General features: G+C 46.0%; 1 protein-coding gene across 3 annotated transcripts in view; it reads left to right on the top strand.

Annotated features, from left to right (window-relative positions):
• Positions 1-1,120: 1,120 nt before the first annotated feature.
• PID1 (phosphotyrosine interaction domain containing 1) overlaps positions 1,121-20,122 on the top strand; it is an 87,893-nt gene continuing 68,891 nt past the window's right edge. The window contains exon 1 of one of the 3 annotated variants that reach the window (XM_074834543.1): positions 1,121-1,219. In XM_074834543.1, coding sequence (XP_074690644.1) covers positions 1,190-1,219 — 30 coding nt within the window. In that variant the 5' untranslated portion in view covers positions 1,121-1,189. Of the gene's footprint in view, positions 1,220-4,161; positions 4,621-15,307; positions 15,422-20,122 lie in introns of those variants that run through there. The other 2 variants (XM_074834546.1, XM_074834544.1) reach the window with 2 other exon arrangements.

Genomic DNA, 20,122 nt, shown 5'->3' with positions numbered 1-20,122 from the left:
TGCTGCCGCCATGGTGTCTGGGGTAAGCTGAGGTGTGGGTGTATCTCGTCAGGTCTTGGGGTGGAGGCGGGTGGGTGTGTGCTGTGGGAGCGGAGAAGGCGAGTTTTTGCACCTCAGTGTTTGGAAACAAATCTGTTGACTGCAAGTGCTGTGCCTTAATCTGCTGCTCCCTACTCTGTCAGAGTTAGGGGGTGGAAATGGTCCTATTTCTGCCGCTCCAGCAGCTCAGGCCTCGCACAGGGTGAGGGGCAGGAGGAGCCCAAAGTGTGGCTGGGGCCTGGGCTGGGCTGTGCTCCGACGTGAGGGAGAGCCCAATGCCTCTTGCTGTAGCTTCAGCAGGGCTGGGGCAGCTCCCCATGGCACTGTGCCCTCACTCCACCATCTGCATCCCAAATGTAGCACCAGAGGCTCGGGCTGGTGGTGGGGAAGGGCGGTCGAGACGCTCCATGGGGGATTTTCCTGCCCCGTAGCAGGAGGCGGCAGATCCCAAAGCCTGTCCTGGTCCTGCTGGAGCTGATGATGCCAGGCGCTGTGGAACAGCCGAGCGTGGCCTTGACGCCGGTGTGGCGTGGGCCCCTCAGCCACCCCGGGACCGACCGGGCAGGAGGGATCCTGACCCCAGCCGGTGGCCCCCGGTGCTCCACGGCCCCTCGGTGCCAGCAGCAGCCTGGGCGCGGGCACGGGCAGGGCCTTACGGAGCCGGGCAGCGACCTGCTGACTGGGCAGCGGTTTAAACCTCTCGCAGAACAGGAGAAAAAAGTTTCAGTTGGTGGGAGGAAGGCGGCCTCTGGGGAGGGCTCCCCTGGAGTGCCCCCTCCACCCTCCCGGGCAGCGCCCCTCGAATGCACCTCCGCCCGGGGAGCGCGATGCCGGGGGGCGGTGGGCTGTGCGGGCAGCCGGGGGTGTCCGCGCCGCGCCCCGGCCCTGCCCTGCCGTGTCCCCAGCGAGCGGCGCAGGTGGCGGCCACGCCGCGGGGGGAGATGCCAGCCCGCGGGCGATGCCGCGCGGCAGCCGGTCCCCGCGCCGGTGAGTGGGTCCGCGCGTGGCCCCCGCCCCCGGCGTCCCGCGGCGGACACGCGTGGGCGGAGCGGCGGGGCGGGGCGGGGCGCAGCGCGGCGCGGAGGGGAGCGCGCCCGCAGAGATCCGCGCTCGGCGCCCGCTCGGCAGCGCCTCCCGCCGCCGCGGCACCATGTGGCAACCGGCCACGGAGCGGCTGCAGGTACGCGCGGGCGGGGGTCCGGGCCGGGGCGGGGGGGCCGAGCCCGCCGAGCTGCGCGGGGAGGGCGGCGGCGGTAGCGGGGCTGGCGGAGCATCACCCCCCGGTACCGGGAGTTTGCTACAACTTCTCCCCCCGCCTCCGCGGAGGGTGGGTGTGCGGCGGGGTGGGGGGGGGAACGGTACGGACAGACGGACGCACACAGTGCGCGGGGGAGGGAGGCGCTGCCCCGGCGGCATCCCGGGGTCCCGGCTGCCGCTGCCCGGCGGCTCCGGCGCTCCTGGCGGGGCTCCGGTGCCCGCGGGCGGGGGGGCGGCTGCGGCCACCCCGGCCCCGGGGGTGATGCGGCTCGGTGGGGTTGCGGCGGGGGAAGAGCCGTTTAGGGGCTTCCCCCCGCGCACCCCTCAGGTGAGGGGGAGCCCCGGCGGCCCGGCCGCCGCCTGGACCCGCCGTGCGGGAGGGGTCCCCCCGCCGCGATAGCGCGGGGGACACAAAATTCCGCGGGAGCCGTTTGCCACCCGCAAATCTACAGGTCCGGATGGCTCATGGGGACTTGGACGCCCCCGCGCCGCCTCTCCGCGCCCCGCCGGGCGGCCCGCTCCCCCTTGCCGCGGGTCGGGCTCTGCTAGCTCGGGCTCTGCTAGCTCTGGCTCTGTCGCTTTTAATGTATGCTTTTATGCATATTTCATATTCCGGGTGAAATCTGAGACAGGCAGAGAGCAAGATGAAATAAAACTCACTTTGTAGTTCCACTGTGTCGACTTCATATAGTTTTCCAGAGCAAGTGTCTAGTGAGAGAGAACTGGACATTTTAAATAAGAATCAATGGTCTTAGTAGATGACAAGGAAAGGTTATTATTGCTTTTGCAATTCAAATTGAGAATTTGCTTTGATATCATCTAGCAGAAAATTCAGTGGTTTGATTTGAGTTGATAGTACAGCCAAGCTGAGCAGATCCATGAGCTTTAATCTGCACCAGCCAGTAACAGGAATAATTCTTGTTCTTAAAAAGACATACTTTTCTCTACAGTGAGAAACTTGATTTTTAGTGGATAGGAATGATGTACCACATCCATAGTTGATAGATTTCAGGGTAGAAACTGTGTGAGCATGCTATTATTTGTTTGTTTCCTCCTGTTAGCCAGAAACCTCTCTGTGCTGAACGCAAGCAGCAAGATCACCTGTGTTAAGCAATTAATGATTTGGGGCCAGTTGTACAGGCAGGAGTGTTCCCTGGGGAGTTATGCTGCTGCAGGGAAGGACCTGAGGTGAGGCTGCACCCTACAGTCGGGGACAAAGAAGGTGAGGGAAGGGAAAGAGGAGGGGAAAGCTGAGGTTAGTAGTGTTGTGCTGGTCTGGATCGTGCTGACTGACTGGGTGCCCCGTTTGTGGAATTAGGAGGTGTTAAAATAACAAGATACTAATATCACAAATACCTGATACTCTTGGCAAGAGCATGCCAGGCTAAAGAGAACCAAGTGCATGTGTTTTGCAGAACAAGGTTGTGAGTGTAACCTTATTTAGGTGCCTCATGTATCCCTGTGCACTGGTAGGGGTCTTGCCTTAGGGAGTGGGTAGGAAAGGCCGTGTGCTGTGGGGAACCAGGGCTGCCTGGAGGGGGGATGCTCACTGGGCCTCTCGCTTACCTGTTGGAGCACAGCACAGGCATGTAGCAAGGGGAGCCCATGATCCTCCCTGTTGCTGGAGGGGAGCCATGAGCACCAGAGTTCTCAGCAACGGCTGTTGACTTTGTGCAACCTACTGTTGGTTGCTTCTAGCTGGAGGCTCCAGACGTCCTGAGCCTCTCAAAATGTTGAGTGCCTGTAAGTGAAGTTCTTGCCAACAGGAGTTGCTGGGGAAGTGCATGAAGAGCTGTGGAGAAGGGGGAAAGCCTTGGAAAAGTCACAGGAAGCCCATAATAATTCTGTGTTCATACAAGAGGTTAAATAACAACATAGTGAATGGTGGACAAAATGAATGCAGTGAGTGGAAGGGTGCTGGGAGTAACTAGCATGTGATCCTGTAATTGAAAGCTGGATCCATCTACACATGATCCAGAGTTGCATGGGCAGTAGACTTATCTAATGTTCCCCTTGAATTTTTTTCTCCAAAAAACCTTTGAAACCTGGTCATTACAAGTAGCCTGATCTCCCCTTCTGTCTCCAAAAACCGCATGTTGTGCATCAGCAGCCTGGCCAGAGCTGCTGGCAGCGCCGCCTGGCCCTCCCGAGGAGAGCTTGTGCAAGGCAATAAATGGATGTTTTTTCCCTTCTTTCTCCCTGCACTGGGCATGGGGTTTTGATTGTAGCAGGGGGATATTCGGTCACTGGGTAGAGTAGATGATGTCTTATGGTCTCTATTCGTGTGTTCTGTGATTATGGGTAATGCCAAGTCACTACTGTAGGATATTTGGGGCATGCTTAATGGCAGGTCCAGTCCTATCTTCTACAGGTTTTCCTTTGAGATGATGTATGGATGCAGAAAATGTGGAGTTGGCACAGCTTTCTTGATGTTTTTATGTGTGAGCTGTATGTGGTGTAATTTTGACCCAGATGTGTCTTAGGTTAATATCCAGGCATGGCAGAGTGCAGGTCTGTTGTTAGTCCATGCTGTAGCTCTGTACTAAGTAAAACGGCAGAGAAAATATTTTCATCTTTCAGAATATTTCTTTTGGCCTGGTTCAGTAAGGGAAAGTATGAACCAGCTTTGGAAGTGGATGCCTGTTGGTATGGGTCAGTCCTGCCCTCATTGCTAAGGCAAGCTGCGTATGTTTAACTTAAATGGCAGCGAGCTTCATGGTGTGAAGACCCCTGTCGTGTTCTGACAAAGTGTGCAATAGTCATCTATTGCTCGCGGGTCTCCTTTCCCCGTCCCACACAGTGTATGACAAGGCTGCACGTTCCTGGTCTGTGGCCGTTTGTGTGAAATCTACTTTTGTTCCGAATGTGCTCAGTCCTGTCAAGTTTCACAGTTTGTGCTGAAATTTTTGGCCTTGACTAGACGGGTACAATTCCAGTAGTGAGGTCAGCAGCAGAGCTCATGCATACGCAATAGGAATGAAGTGTCATCAGCAGCTGGGTTACAAAAATGCAGTGAGCTGGGGCATGAGCTGGACTTTCCTCACTGCTGTTGTGGCCACTCACTGCTGAAAGCTTCATCTGCTACTGAAATGTGCCCCCCTTCCTGGGGCTTTGGTTTCTGGCCTTGCTGGAATAATCTGTGATCACTTTTTTTAAATTATTTTTTAAAATTTTTTTTTGTTGTTGTTGTTACTCTGTTCTCCACTCCACTTTTCTCTGATGGAACCTTTTCCTGTTATCCTGCTGCTTAATGAAGAAGCCTCTCTGTTTCTGGAAGATATGTTGAACTGAATTAAATGGATTAGAAGAATCACCTAGAAAAATGTAAATATCTAGGTTTCTGGAATTTCCTTGAAAATATGATATGGTGAAGCCTGCTTTTCTTCTGCTGTTCCTTTCCTTTCACCTTTTGTGATTCTTTCACCTATAGCAACATTGCAGTTACATGTATTTTTTCCAGAGTTAGTGGGACAGTCAGTTACACGGGAAACTGCACATTTGGGATGTTGCAGGAATGTACCATAGGGATCAGTGAGTCTCTGTTGTGGTACTTAAGAAAACTGATTTTGCAGGTAATACAGGTATTAGCATTATTCACACAATGTAAGAAGAGATGATCTGGGACTGTGTCTTCTTTGAAGACTTCTCCCCCTCTAATGTCGGTGGCGGCATTCCTGGTTTGTGTTCAGTAAAATGCAGGTGAATGGACTGAACATGCGCGTACCTCCCTGTCTCCTCTGCTGGAGATGTGACTAGTGTGTGCTTCAGGTATTTAAGGGTTGTTTTCCGTGCTGGGAATGCTGGGGCTCCAGCCCAGGGCTTGCTATGCCTTCTGGGTATGGTTTTCATTGCTGTGTTTGCAGCAGACCTTATCGATGGTTATAAGCAGTGCACTCTGATTTTTGGCTTGACATTTGTGGCAGCGACACTGGTTGAAACGATGCCGAAAATATTCTGAAATCTTTCTTTAAAATTATTTCCAAATGTACCCTCTGTGCCTGGTTTGGGACGCAAGGATTGGGAGCCCTCGGCAGTGCAGCTGGGATTTTGGAGCTGCTGGCCTCGGCAATGCTCCCATGAGGACTCTGAAGTGGTTTTTGAAAACAAGCAAGGTCTTCATGCAGTTTCGTGTGCCTGTCTGAGAGATGACTGCTATTTGCTTTGAAACGTAAATTTTCCTGGAAGCTTGATGCCAGACATTGTTTCTAGATAATAAATCCCAGTGGGTGCATAGTTTCCGAGGTCATGCTGCTTATAAGCCCTGTTTATAAGTTTTCCTGCTTCTCTTAACATGTGTGGGATAGGGATCACTGCATCCAAATACATTTTCCCCTGATGTGGGAGACGCAGCAGTGCTGGTGCTGCCCAGCCTCGTGCTGTAATGCCAGGTGTGCCTGAGCTGAGCTGTGCCCACGAGCCCTCCTTTTGGAGCAGCTCTCGCATTTCTTCTGCAGGTGGTACCGTTGGTGAGGTTGCACAAGTTGGGGTCAGGTAGCGGGGAGCAGACAGGCGTGCTGTGTTGTGGAGCTGGCTCCCGTCCCACATCCTGCCCTTGCCTCTGGGTCCGGGTGGGAAAACGCTGCTCTTTCGGATGCTTTTCTTGGGCATGCAGTTGCCTCTGGCCAAGCGGTCGCTTGGCTTCTGCTGTCATCTGCGCCAGCGAGAGAGGACCCCCTTGCCGCCTGCCACCTCCCTGCTTTGGGGCTGGACGTCATTTGGTGAAGTGGTTTCATAAGGACATGCAAATAGCTAAGTGTTCATAGTAGGACTTCAGTGATTCTCTGTCTGCTTATCTGGAAATTCACTATTCTTACCAAAACCCACAGTTTTGGGCCATTTCTGGGCCAGAATTTAATAGCGGGTGACTGCAGTGTATTCTCATATTGCTAGAAGTTATTTCTTTCATAGCACAGAGTTTTGCATCTCTTCTAATGTGCTGTGAAGTACTGTGAGGGAGAGCTGCGGGTGGGTGAGATGAGACAAAGCGAAGTGGGTGACGGAGGGCAGGAAGCTTCAAGTCCTTCTTTACTGGGGCAAGTTTGATTCTCTGAACCCAGAGACTTAACTTTGCCATCATGTAACTTGAGCAGCCTGTCTGAAGTCTATGGGAAATAAGTTTGTGTAAGGTTGCTTTACCATAGTCTTTAAGTTGCTGGTGTAATTTACCTCCACATCATTAAGATACACAGTAAAAACAGTGTAGCTATTGATGGAAGTGAAAAAAGTGAAAGCAGCAATACTGGGAGTGTTGCTGCTCACCTTCTGGCCTGGTTGCAAGCGTTGCTCTCCAGGGTTTCATAAACGGATTGCTTGTTTTGCTGGGATTTGTTACTGTACCCTGTAACTGCATCTTGAATCTACTGATACTTTTAGATTTTGGGATGATAGACTCTGTCGCTGAATACATATTGTATTACATGCATCCACTACCACCTAGTATACACATCAAGTGCATTTCTCATGTCAGGAACATTTCAACTCTTCACTAAAGAAGAGTCAGCTCTCGGCAGACTTACACATGTGTGATGGCTTTAAGGTATCACGGGTGTGGTGGTTTTATGACAAATGTTTGCATGTGTTCAGACCTAATGTGGTTTTAGGTGCTATTGGGGCTTTCAAAATCAACTTCTCATCTATTATATGTCCAGTGTTCAGATGCATATGTATGTTTAAAAATGTAGTGTACAGACAGTTGAAACAATAGTTTTCCAGTTTTTGGAAAACCTCCTTTTTAAACCAAACACAAACAGGTTGTAAGTGTAAAGCACACAAACAGCTGTCTAGGCAGAAACCACTGTGAGACATGTATAGCAGGACTGATACTACTACTGAACTCTGGTTTCATTAAATATTCTGTCAGAAGGAAAAAGTGGAAAGTATTTGAAATTTAAGCTTGAGTCATGTGGATGCAAATGTCCGGGAACTCTTACAGCCCAGTATTTTGGCACTATATAGCTTCAGGATATCTTTCAAGGCATCAAAGTTTTTGCACTAGTTTGCTGCTATGACTTTACAGCAGTCAGGGATCTTTAAAACAAAGCTCTGTGATTCCAGCAAGCTCATCTGGCACCACTTAGCTTGGGCAGTTCCTTTTTTCTACATTATTTATTCTTTGTAGAAAATGAATGGCTCTGGAAAAATGCTAATTTTGGGAAGCATTCTATGACCAAAAGAAAATCAAAATCAGTGACTGCCTTGTGGAAAGCCCCCCGGGAAATGATCTTAAGGGTTCGTTTATAGTGTACTACTGGTTTCTGTTTATGAAGCTGACAGCCTGTTTGACCAAGAAAAAAAAAAAAAATAAAGCAGTGATTTCCTTGAAGGAAGACAAACTAAAGCCTTCAGTCTAAGTAGTTCAGAATTTTAACTGCCAGTTTCTTATTTTCTCTTTGTCACTGTGACAGTTGGCAGTGGTGTGTCGCGAGCATTACCGTTTCCTTCCGAGTGTGATTGAGTTCACAGGAGAGACCTTCAGCTGGGCGGTGGGAGGTGTGCTATGCTGCCGAGGCTTTGTACTAGCATCCTCACACATAGAGCAGTACAGTGGTGACTTCATTTGTGATTTGGCTCTCTGTGTAAGGAAGATGATAGTCTGGCCCAGAGACATGTAGATGTGTAGCTGAAAAGTCCCTTTAAGCAATGTTTAGTACTTGCCCTTTTTTTGGTCACAGTGCTTTCATGTATAATAATTGAACTTATTTGCACTTCAGATAATAGCTGGAAAAGTTACAGGTGACACTAGTGTTAGTCTTCTGTGCTGTTTCTGAGTAAGTGCATCAGAACTCTTTGATCAAAGATTTTAAATGCTGATGATTGTAAATGTGTCCTGAGAAGACCTACTATGACTTTTCATGATTTGTTTTTCCTGCTGAAATACTGAAAATGTGGAGTGAATCAAATATACATACACAAATATACATCAAATATGAATCTTTGATGTATAGAATCTTAAGGAAAAGGAGCAGGTCGGGGGCCTTTTTTGGGCTGTTTCATTCCCCTCTCACAGCTTAATGGCTGGTTGTGCTTCCAGGCAGTGTTAACAGCTAAATTTCTGACCTGAGTTACTAATAATGAGTTTTACTGACCGAGCTATGCTATGAGTGCAGTGCTGTTGGGTTTGGCATCTCTGTGCCGTAGCACCGGTGTAGTCATCGCTCTTGCGCCATACCCCTTTGTGGTGTTGGGTCTGTGTCATGCCAGCAAATTTTCAAACGTCTCCTCATGTGAAAACATTTTCTCCAGATACATTTGATGGGAACTGCCAAGAACACTGAGAGCAGATAGAAAGTTAATTAAGTGTCCTGAAGCTCAGATTTGTGGCCACCTTTCTTCCCGTGCCAGGCTCCCTCTGGGTTTGAGAGATGGTTATTCCATATGTTTTGTGTGAAGCTTTCAGAATGACCCTGGAGTAAGTTGCCAAGTATTCGGAGTCTCCATGTAGGGTCAGGCTTTTCCAGAGACCATTTTACCTGGTGGACTGAGCTCTTCTGAAAACTTGCCCATTCTTTCAGTGCCTGGAGAGAAATGATGTTCAGAGTCTGGTCCCACCAGTGGAGTAGCTGACCTGAAGATCTTGCAGTGGGATCTGGTCCAAGCTCCACTGGGGTCAGTACCAACCTTGAGCCTGACTGGATTGTAGAGCAGTGCAGTAATCCTGCCCATGAGGCTGTTATGGGCGATCCATAAAGTTTGTATAGTCTAATTTAAAACAAACATTTCTCCATGCTACGGAGCTTCTTCCTGAGAATGTCTGCTGGCTGGAAGCCAGGACAGAGGAGTTTGGGATCTGCAGAGGACCAAGGGCATGGGACCTCCATGGTGATGGGGTCAACATCACATACATCATCCGAGCCTGCAAGTTTCTAGTTCTCCATTCCCTCCCTGAGCCTGGGTGTTGAGAGACAGGAGGGACGGTCGGATGCAGCATTTCCTCTCCGAATGGCTGCAGGGGGAGGCTCTCCAGAACGAGTCTCAGCTGCTCTGCGACTTTCCTGTAGCTGGGGATGAGCTTTCCTGCTGTCAGGATTAATCTGTGCTTTCTGAGCCAATGATTGTGATACTGACCTGAAAATGGTATAGTTTCTTGGGGAGGGAAATTACACTTCCCTGCAGTCATTCTGGTTAAAAAAACCAAAGTCTGTTGTTATTTATCAAAATTTCCCAGTCCAAATTAATATGAAGAAGTTGGTTTCTAGTGTTACGTTAAGAAATTTTGTCCTCAGTTTTCTAGTATTTCCTTCTGCTGGAGAGAAGGAACACCACAAGAAGAGTTGTGTAATAGTGTGCTGGTTCTTCTGGCTCCAGCTTGGAGCTGGAGAGTGTAAAGACAAGCAGCAAAATTGTTAGAAAAAAATACGTCAGACTTCAAAACCAGGGTTTTAATCTTTTTTTCCCTGATTTGAGACTATTTATTTAACAAAATCTTTTTCCCATTTTTAGCTTTTCCATTTGGATTTTTTTTTTTTTTTTTTCCAGTTTTTGACCAGAAAAGTACTTTTTGGAACTTAGGCGAACACTAAGCTGCAGCTCCCTGAGCTGCCTGGGTGTTGGGGCATAGCATGTACCTCCGCCCCGGCTTGCTGCACTGTGTGTCTGTGGAAGGTAGCAGTGGATTTCTTTCATCTTCCAGAAAATTGTCAGTTTAAGTGCATCAGATTAACAGGAGTAAGTCAATACAAACATTAGAGAGAGGATTTTGGTTGTGTGTTGCTATGCAGCTGGGGATTTCAGATTGTCTGTTGGGCTGAGTGATATTGTCATGGGATTGTTTGTGAGGGGGACTGATGAAGTATTACTTCAGGTACAGAAATGGGCGATTTAGCAGATTTTTCATACATAGCGATTTTAAGGCAGAGGTGAACCCAAACCTGGAAGCATTTGTATGTATGTGCAGAGGATGAAGTGAGGTATTTCTGTGGCTGTCTTGCTTATCCCATAGTGTCCATATTGTTTTCTGTGCTGCCAGTCCCAGCATTGCTCAATGATATTAAATCAGTTTTAATGTGGGGTGGTTTTTTTGCTTTGTGGTTTGGTTTTTTTTTTCTTTCTTCTTTTCCCTAGTCCACGGCAATTTTCTGTGCCTGACTGTAAATTTCAGTCAGAAATGTAGAAGCTTGAATCTTGTCCCAGTGCTTTTAAGAAGAAGCCTGTACAGTGCAGATCTACACAGGCTCCAGTTTTCACAGCTGTGCTCTGTTGTTTGGATTAGAATCAGAAGGAAAGTTATTTTGCAAATTTTACGCTGCTCCTCTCAATAGCTTGGCTGAAAGGACCTATTGAGCTTGGTACCGTGTGAGAAAATCCTGATAGTAAAGACAGCTTTGGTGTCTCCTGCTAAAATGAACTGGTGGAGGGATGTGCAGTGCTGTTAGGGTGCTGGATGGTTAATTCTTCTGGTAGGCAACGAAGAGTGAACCCAGCAGTGATTCCCGAGACACCTGGAGCCCAGTGATCCTCCAGCAGAGGACAAGGCACAGGGGTCGGCCTGGGCTGCCCCTGGGAACTGCGAATTTGGGCGAAGCTATTTGGTGGAGCATCAGTGCCAAGGTCTGCAGAAGAGATGTTACTCTCTACAAGATTGGACAGTTCACTTTGATAAATATGTGTTAAATCACTCAGATTTAAGAATGCAGTATTATCCCCATGCCTTTGAATACATTAAATTTTATCTTGCCATTTGAGATGGCAATATAACTTTTCAGTGGTTCGTAAGGAATGTTTGGAAGCATTTGTGACTGACTGTTTTGTTTTGATCTGGTGTTTAGAGGATCTTTTTTTCATTAAAGAGCCTGAAGCTTGGTGCTAGGATGTGTAACATTTTCAAAGGGGAACCTTTTAATCTTGTACCTCGAAAATAAAGAGTTGCTATAGGAGGAAGAGTTGCACAGTTTGAAAAGCTACAGAAACTGAGATAGGTCCTGTTGTTGCCTTTGCCTGCTGATCAGTGTTGCAATATTTAGTTCTTTCTCTTTCTTGTAGCTTTAAGGTTGCATGTGAATCTCTCTGTACTTCCCTTCGCAATCCTACAGCTTCTGGCTCTGTAATAGGACACACACAAGGAGTTACCCCACTGCAGACTTGGGATTTTGTTTTCCTCAACAGTGACAGAGTTCCGATTATTTCCATGTGGTGTCCAGTGGGGACTGGGACTGCCTGGTGTAGGAAATAGACCCATCAGAAATACTGGGCTTGCCTCAGGGTCTGTAGAGGTGAAGGGCAGCCTTTCTGTGCATCACAGCCTGGGACCAGTCTCTAAACAAATGAGGTTACTGCCTTTCATAGTCAAGGGTGATGAAAAGCCCTGGCACTTCAGGACAGTGAAAAAATACTCACTGAAGTTCTAGTCACTGCTTAATTGTTCCTTTCCTTAAGCCACTCTCCTATATCCTTCTCATGTTTAAAATGCTGACAAGTTTCAGGTTGCAGAAGTGGTAGAGCTCATCTACTCTAAGGAGAGTCACATTTGAAGAGATTGTAAGCTGCAAGTGATAGCTGAAATGAGTTATGGTAAGATCTTCACCTGGGAAGAGACATCCCAGAGCTGCAGTTTAGGGATTTCATCCCTGTGGTCGAACAAGCTCCCACCAGTTTTCTGAGCCTAGGACTGGGCTCCAGCAGGTCAGAGCAGGGTCCAGCTGTGTGGGGCAGCGAGGTCTGTATAGGTGAAGGTTTCTGGGGACATTTGTCAGAAAGACAGAATCTAAGGAAGCTTTGGATTAATGTAAAATGTTTTGTAGAGATGTGGACCTCCTTGGGGGTAGGAGGAATGGGTTGGCAGCTGGGGACCAGAGAGCTCTCAGAGTGGCCTGGGGGCATGCACAGCCCAAGAGCCCCATCTGCAGAAACCTTGCATTGAAACAGCTCACTTCTGGTTGATTTAAATTATCTTCAGAGGGCATTTATATTGTAATTTCAGGTTAGGATTTTTATTTCTCAGCATCAGAAGTTATTCAGGCAGTTTACATATTAGAAAAATAGCCACATGCAGTGGGCAGCGTTGACCAGGGAAATGCCCATACCTTGTTTGTTATGAAGTTTACTTGCACCGGTTCTGGAAGTAACAGCTTGACCTTTCGTTCCTTTGTTATGGTCTCAGGGTGTTCCGATGTGGAGCTTTCCAAGATAAACAAAGTAAATATGGTTTGGCATTTAAATCACTAATGTTGTATCAAGCTAGAGAATTTCAGAAGCCATTAATGTCTAAAAAGATGTCATTTTTTTCACTTGGGATAAACTATGCCCCTGTCTATATGTGGGTATTTTTTTTGGTCCAAATTCAGATCTTGAGAATGTTGATATAAATCTAAGTGCTATTACTAATGCCAGCGGAGTTACTCTGTATTTCTTTTACTCTGATTGAGAAGAACCTTCATGTGTGTTTAAGAGTCCAAATCTTAGATCTGATTTTTCTTCTTCCTTTTTTTTTTTAAAGAGTGGATATATGTGACAAGATTTAATGTCTAAGAGAGCTGAACTGAATGTTTACGTATGACTCTCTTTTGGAAAGTGTGTGTTATTGAAGTCATTCTGGACCGGGCCCTAATGCTGTTTGGATAAGGGTCTGCTACGTATCCGACAGAGGAACGTCTGTGTCATGCTGTGAGCTCACCGCTTGCTTGCTTTGGGGTGGCGGGAAAACAGCTTTACAAAATATTTATGGAAGCGTTAATAAGCCTCACAGTTGCACAGTTCCTCCCCTCTGCAAGGGGGAAAAGGGAGTGTGGGTCCCTCGCGGAGGGTCGGTGCAGGGCCGTGGCGGCTGCCCCAGCAGCAGGCTCAGAGCATCCCTGGCTGTCGGCCCCAGTGCCCTGCGGTGCCCGCAGCCTCCTGGCACAGCGTGCAGCCCGCTGCCCAGCTTCGGCAAATATTTTCAGTTTTCAGCTGAAAACCGTGTTTCTTATTTGTGAATCCAGTCTGTTTCTGAGGCCTTTTCTTATTTTCATATTTTCTTGTGAAAACTTCATATACTTGTTTCTTCAAAAGGGTTTAAAATGCCCACTCTGCTTTTTACTTTTTTCAGCATTTCTCAGGAACAAAACGGTGTTTCTTATCCAGCAGCTGTCGTTAGAGAGCAGTCTGCCTCATCATGGGAAAAAAGCATTGTTCCCAACATTTTCTTATTCTCGAATCCATGCACAGGACAACAGGAAAGTGCAGTCATATTCTTCATTACCCCAGAATCTATCTGGTGATTTTAAAATTTTTTTAAAAAAATTTTTCAGTAGCTTTCTGAGAGATTTTAAAATCTGGTCTCTTTACTGACCTTTACAACTCGGTATAAATCTGCATAAAATCAGACTGAAACATTTCTTTAAAATGATGTAGCCCTTACAGTATCATACCAGTGCCATAGGTGGCTTCCCATATTGGTAGTAAGGTGATGTTGTGAGTCTGAAGAGTCAGATAACAAAGTTAGTCACTGTTAATCATTGCAATTGTGCTGCAGAGCCATCAACACAGAGTGGTTATGGCTGTGTAATAGTTTCCAGAAAAATTACAGTCTTTGTGGCATCCCAGTTAGTAGGTGTCAACAGGCAGCAGTACAGTTTTATTTAAGATAGAGTTTTATTAAAGTCCTTTTATTAGGACTCTCTAGCTAAAGGAGCAGGTAAGGTCTCCCTTTGCAATGCCAGTGGGATGGGCTGGCTGGGGAGGGAGCAGGGATGATTCTGGGGGACTTGGTGACTATTTTGCAATGGGAACAAACTGACACAGCACAACTTGTCCATCTTTTGGAGGTGTGGAGGAGTGACTTCCAAGCATATCATCACCTCCTTAATGTAATCAGTTTTTTCACTTGGAAGGAGGTGATTATAGCACCAGCAATGTCAAGGTGATACTGTGCACTGGATCCTCTGCGCTGTGCAGTGACCTTAGACTGGTGAACAGAGGGTGTGGTGCTGTCTGCACCAGAATAACACCACTTGCTTTGCCCAGGTGATTCACAATACTTGGCATTGTTGTCACACTCTGGCCCTTCTAATCTTTCCTGTGTATGGACATGAAGAGGGTACAGAGATGCTAAAGTCCAGATCTCCAGCAGAGCAGGGAGTTGGGCTGGCAGCGCACACTGTCGTAGAGAATTGGACTGTAATCTTGTGCTTTGTAAAATTCTCATGTATGTGGTGGTTTGTACAGGTCCAGCCTTCGAACAAGGCTTTGGAATAGAGTTTGGAGGCAGGCACCTGCCTGAGACTGCTGTGTCACTCAGTGCCTTCAGTTGCTTGTGTGCCTTGATCTGACCAGGAGCTAATGGGCTCCATAGCGAGAGTTTGTACTGTGAATGCTGCGCAGTGATTTACTGCTGGGGCTGGTTATCCCATGCAGTGGTTTACTGCACCCTGCGTACGGATCCAAGGTTTGCTCTAGGAAATACTTAATGCTGTTCTGCTTTGTAGACCTGGGGGTTAAAAGGAAATGTGGTTTTTCTAGCTAATCATCATTGCTTGCAAACTAATTGTAAGTAAAATAAAGCAAAGAGAAGGCGTGTGGAGTCTGGCCAGCACTTAGTAATATCTGAACCAGCTAGTCCAATGCAGTATTATTTCTCAGACTTGATTTTACTGAACTTTTGTGGGATTTTGGTTTTACCCTATGTAGTTTATCTTAACTTTCACTGTGTGGTGGTTGTTCTTTGTGTTTTGCTTTTTTTTTTTTTCCCCACAAGCCAGTGGGTCAATATAAAGAATTATTTTAAACAGTGGATGTGAGATGGCTTAAAAAAAAATGGTTGTTGCTACCAGCACATACATTATAGATACTCCACTGGAAGTGAAGGGTCTAATGGGCAGGATGCTCACTTACAGGGGTTGTATTTACAAAGATCTGGAATATATCTCCATTCCTGGGCAGTATTTGGTGCCGGAGGTATGTGTTCTCCTTTGGACCTGGCACAGGATCAGCAGGGCACTTTGGGTGGCAGGGAGGCTGCCCACTTCCCTGCCATGTGAGTGAGCATTTCCTTGTTTTTCTGTCTTGGCTGTTCTGCCTTTTCTTCTCCTCCTAGAGCAGCCAGACCTGAGATGCTGTGCGTTTGTCTGCTGAGATACTGGACGGACAAAGGCTGGGTCCTTACCTGAGGAGCTGAAGAATTACAACGGGGAGCAAGATGTTTTCAGTTTCTAATGTACATGTTTGTATTAAATGTCTTGCTAACCCTGTGTTAACCCCTAACACCATGTGGTTACTAGTATAAATATTTATTCTTGGTATGCAGCTACAGATATGTGGTAGGATTAATGCTAAATTGTTAGTACTTATTACCCAGTTTAAGTAAAAAGTTTGTGAGACTGATTTCTTTTGTGTTTTTTGGTGTTTGGCTTTTTTTAATTGGCAAGAGAATGCACAAATAGGGTTCAGATGGCCAGAGCCTCCAGAATCTCATTATCTTAATTGAAAAATGTCACCCTCTGACATTAATAAATGATTTAGCTAGTACATGATTTAGTCACTGGGGAGAAATGGAATCAACTGCTACAACCATCCTTCACTTCTAGATGATAAACTACAGCCCACAGCTCTTAAGGATTAACAGCTCTGGGTTTAGGACACTTTTGTATATTAGAATATCTCAATTCCATTATACTTGGTAACATTTTATTCTGGAATACCTTCACTTAGAAAAAACTGGAAGGTGCACAAAGGACATCCTCCTGTATTCTCTAATGTCACTCTTCAGCTTTTTACAGCCTGCAGATGTGTTGCCAGTGCTCTGCCTCTTCTTTTTTTTTTTTTTTTAAATCAAGATGTTTTGTTTCTGTTGACAATTCTTCACTTACTGGAGAAAATAAGTTGTTTAGACAATGTGTGGGGATTACCTGTGTATTGAACTACCTTAGTAAACAAGTGATTTATTCTCATCCAAATGTACACTGTGCTCTGTGCATGGATTTTATGGAGTCTTCTGGAAAAGAAAATATTTTTCTGACTAAAAAGCATTTCCTACCCAGTGACTAGCCGTAAAAGAAACAGCTTGAAAATATTTCCTGGCTGAAGGAAAGGATCAGTACATACTTGTAGTCTGCCATTGTGGTTACATCACTATGTGTTTTTCTAGCACTTCCTCAGTTTTTCTCAGTTTTATGTACCTAGTGTTAATAAATATAGGTACAGAAATAACAGTCTGTCTGAGCCAACCAGTTTGATCTTTTCTTTTGCTAATGCTGATGCTGGGATTTCACAAAGGATAATCTGAGGATTCAGGCTTGGCTTTGCTCCTGTGTGAAATCACTGTTAAAATACTGACGACTTTGCTGCTGGATCAGGGCATGAGGGTTGTGCCTTGGGTTTTTTTTCCTTTTTTTCCTTTTTCTTCTTTTTTTTTTTTTTTTTTAAAAGGACTAAATCAGTGGGCAAAATATAGCATTAGTATGTTGAAGGAGAGAAGTGGGTAGGACAGTGTGCCCTGCTGGAGCGTTGTGTATGGGCTGTGCACCATACAGTTGTGCAAGCACAAGCTGAAGTTTGCCATGAGATGTGTTTCAGAGCACAGCCCGTGAGAGATGGGGTTTGATGATCAGTTTTTGCCTTTAGAAACAAAAGTGTAGTGTTTATTTTGACTTCTAAACCAGGTTAGTGGACAACTATTAGCCGTGCCAGGCAACATGCAGCTGTTTGCAGAGTTTAGAAGATGTGTTTTATGCTGTCAACAGTCAGCAAAGGAAAGTTGGGGTCGGCAATATTGGTATTTCCAGAAAATGAGAAATCAAAGATGGCAAACATGTATGTCCTTAGGATTTCTGCTCAGCCTCCCAATTAATGCAGGGTTTTTGCTGTTGTCTTCTGGCTTTGCCAGTTGCAGTTCTCCATGGGCCATCCCAGGGGCTTTTGGCACTTTGCGGGCAGTATTTTGCAGGTGTTGCTCCCTCTTAGAAAGCTGCCCAGCAAGTCCCCTGAGCTACCTGTAACTCAGGAGGATGAAATGATTCCAAATTTGAGTACCCTGTTCCCTCTGACTTTTCCAGTATTACTTTAGTTGTTTTCACTCCTGCCCTCTCCCAGCCACCTCTCGCGAAGTTGTGTGGTGTGTAGTTCCTAACAAGGTGCTTCCTGGGCGGCTCTGCAGCGCGGCCATTTTCTGGGTCTCCTGACACTGAGGTTTCAGTGTAATTTTGCTGTTGTATTGTACTGCAAACGACTGCTTAACTTGTCTGATTTCCTTGCTGATTCCTGGCAGAATTGTTTGCCTTCTTTCAAATCATGTATCACTTTAGCCTGACCCTCAGCCTGGGATGTCTGTGGTGCCTCATTTTCTATAGACGTGTGATTATGTGTGATTTTCTGCCCTAAATTGTTGTTGCTTTTTTAAAATTGGCTTATATCTGTTACTGTCACAGACAACATCTAAAACTGCTGATTCGGAGATGCTCAGAAAACCTGGAGGCAAATGGAGAAGATTGCTAAATTTATTCATCCCTTGCACTATTTCAGCCATGACAGTTTCAGTACTAACAGATACATTACAACTTTGGGAGATCAGGGGTGAAAGCCAGAACCATTAGGGATGGTGACTTCTGTGGTACCAAAAGCCAGGCTAGACAACCCTAGTGGTTCTTCAGCAGCTGCAAAAATAGATTTGAAATGTTTTTGAAGGCCATAAACAGATCCTGTAAACTTGCTCTCCTGAGTTACAGAACATCTCTCAGTAGCTGAGACCTGAAGACTGAGCTGTTCATGCTGTATATATTCATATGCGAATGTACTGCAGTGAAGTGGTCACAAAACTGGAACTAAAGCAAGCTGTAAATGGAAAAGCCATGCCAATCCGAATAACAAAAGTAGGGGGCATGCCCCTAATAAATGCTGTAGTGTAATTGCTATAAAAGTGTGCACGTATTTACAATAACAAAGGTCTCATTTCTGCAGAACTTCAGCCATATATGTATTTTTACCTACTGTGAGCAGCCACTAGTGCTCACAGGCCTGTGCATTGCACAGTAAGACAGGATCTGATTTCTTGCAGAACTGAGGCCTTGCTAAGTATTCAATATTTCAATGCACATGTATGTTTTCCAGAATTGAAAACATCTTTTATTCCCTGGGCTGAGCTGGCAAGTCAGCACAGAAGGCAGTCTGCTTTATGTTTATCAATTCAGGGAGAAGTCCAGCTCTTGTGAGCGTATTTCTCATCTGCCAAGAGCATCAATAGAAAGTTTAACTATCTTCTAAGCTTTTTTTTTTTTTTTTTTTTAAATTACTTAAATATGGCCATTCAGAGAGACGTTTAATTCTTTAAATATTGCAAGTAAGGCATTAGTGAATTCAGGGTAGAGGGTTTAACCCTGTGATTTCGGAAGCTTTGCTGGTGGCTGAATGCCGTGTGATGCGTGTTTGTCCCAGGAGGTGCTGCGGGAGCATCCTCCCTGCTGCGGACCAGCCCCGGGTGGGGAATCCCGTCCCGCTGTACCCCTCATGTCCCTCGGTGCGGGGGCTGCTGCCTGCAGGCTGGAGCCTTTTTGGGGTACCTGCAGAGGTTTTATCTGTGGACTGTTTTTTGGGGAAACTCTGATTTAAACTACTGCTCAGTGCTGCCATCTATGCAGAGTATATTCAGAGAGAATAAGCAGCCTGGTCCTGATGCATTTGTTAAGCTATTCCGTTCATTTTAATTAGTCTAATTTGAGCTGTGATGTATGTGTGTAAAATGGGCCTTGATCATTTCGGGGCTTGGCTGAAACCCTGTGATCTAGAGCTGTAAATAAACCCCTGGCAGTGAGTGAATGCTGAAGGGCTTTAGAAGGGTCTTTTCAGATGATTCTTGTGCCCGTGTGTGGAGAAACAGGGATGTGTAAAAGGTTTCCCTGGTAGCTGAGGCAATTTTAAAGGTCTGTAATGGTGTATTTTACCATCAGAGTTTCTTAATTATTAGAGTTCTGGCAAGAAAATTTCTTGCATAAATTGTGTCAGCCTATTTCACTAACTAAACTCCAGGTTTATTACTATATGAACTTGATAATTAGTTTGTAATCTGTGCATAGGCATTTCATCCTGGCGGTTTTCTCGCAGAGAATAATTTGCCTTTTATTTGTTGAGGGTGTTTTTTTTGGTGAAAACAGGACTCCCATTCATGATGGGCACAGCAAATGTAGTAAAACACTATCATAGCTGGGATTTGTTGTACGCTATGGATTTATGTCAAGAATGTTAATGATTTGTTTATGAATAAGTGAGCCTGTAGTATTGTGAAACAGTATCTGGCAGGGCTGCTGAATGGACATTTTGAGAGCAGAGGATTCTTGAACTGAATAAGCTGTAGATATTTGTATGTCTCAAACTAGTCATAAGTAGTCTTATGGATTTTAAACAGAAGTGCTTATTTAATGCATTATCATCGTCTACAGTGCTCATCTGGCATATGTATGGGCTACTTGATAACAAGCAAAGAGGTTGTTAAGTATTTTTTAAGGGCAGTTAATCTTCTTCTAGTGGGCTTTAGTTTAAAAATAAGGTTTTCTTCCAGAAAGCAACACAAAACCTTAAGCAGAGCAGTGTGATGTTTGCAGAGTCAGTGTGGATCAGGAAGGTACTCTGGATTTGCAGTGTCTTGCTTGGGTGTAGCACCTAGTTTAGCAGAGCCACTACTTGAGTTTCCTGATGGAATTATCACTTGGCTGCCACTATGTTGTTCAGTCCCAAATATGCACCTTCCTAGTGAGGGCTTATCACTTTCCTCTCATCCCTGTTTTCTTGGAAGGATACCTACCAATGGATAGGAGAGGTGGTTCATTCCTGTCTTACATGAGTCCAAAGACCAGTATCTCCTGTGTGTTGGAGAGTACTTGTGAGAAGTGAAACACAGACCCTCGAAAGAATAATTTGGGGACTAGAT

The sequence above is a fragment of the Strix aluco genome, chromosome 9, assembly GCF_031877795.1.
Source record: "Strix aluco isolate bStrAlu1 chromosome 9, bStrAlu1.hap1, whole genome shotgun sequence".
Classification (NCBI taxonomy): Eukaryota; Metazoa; Chordata; class Aves; order Strigiformes; family Strigidae; genus Strix; species Strix aluco.
Note: the sequence above shows the minus strand (reverse complement) of the source record. Positions and strands in the feature narration are given on the sequence as shown.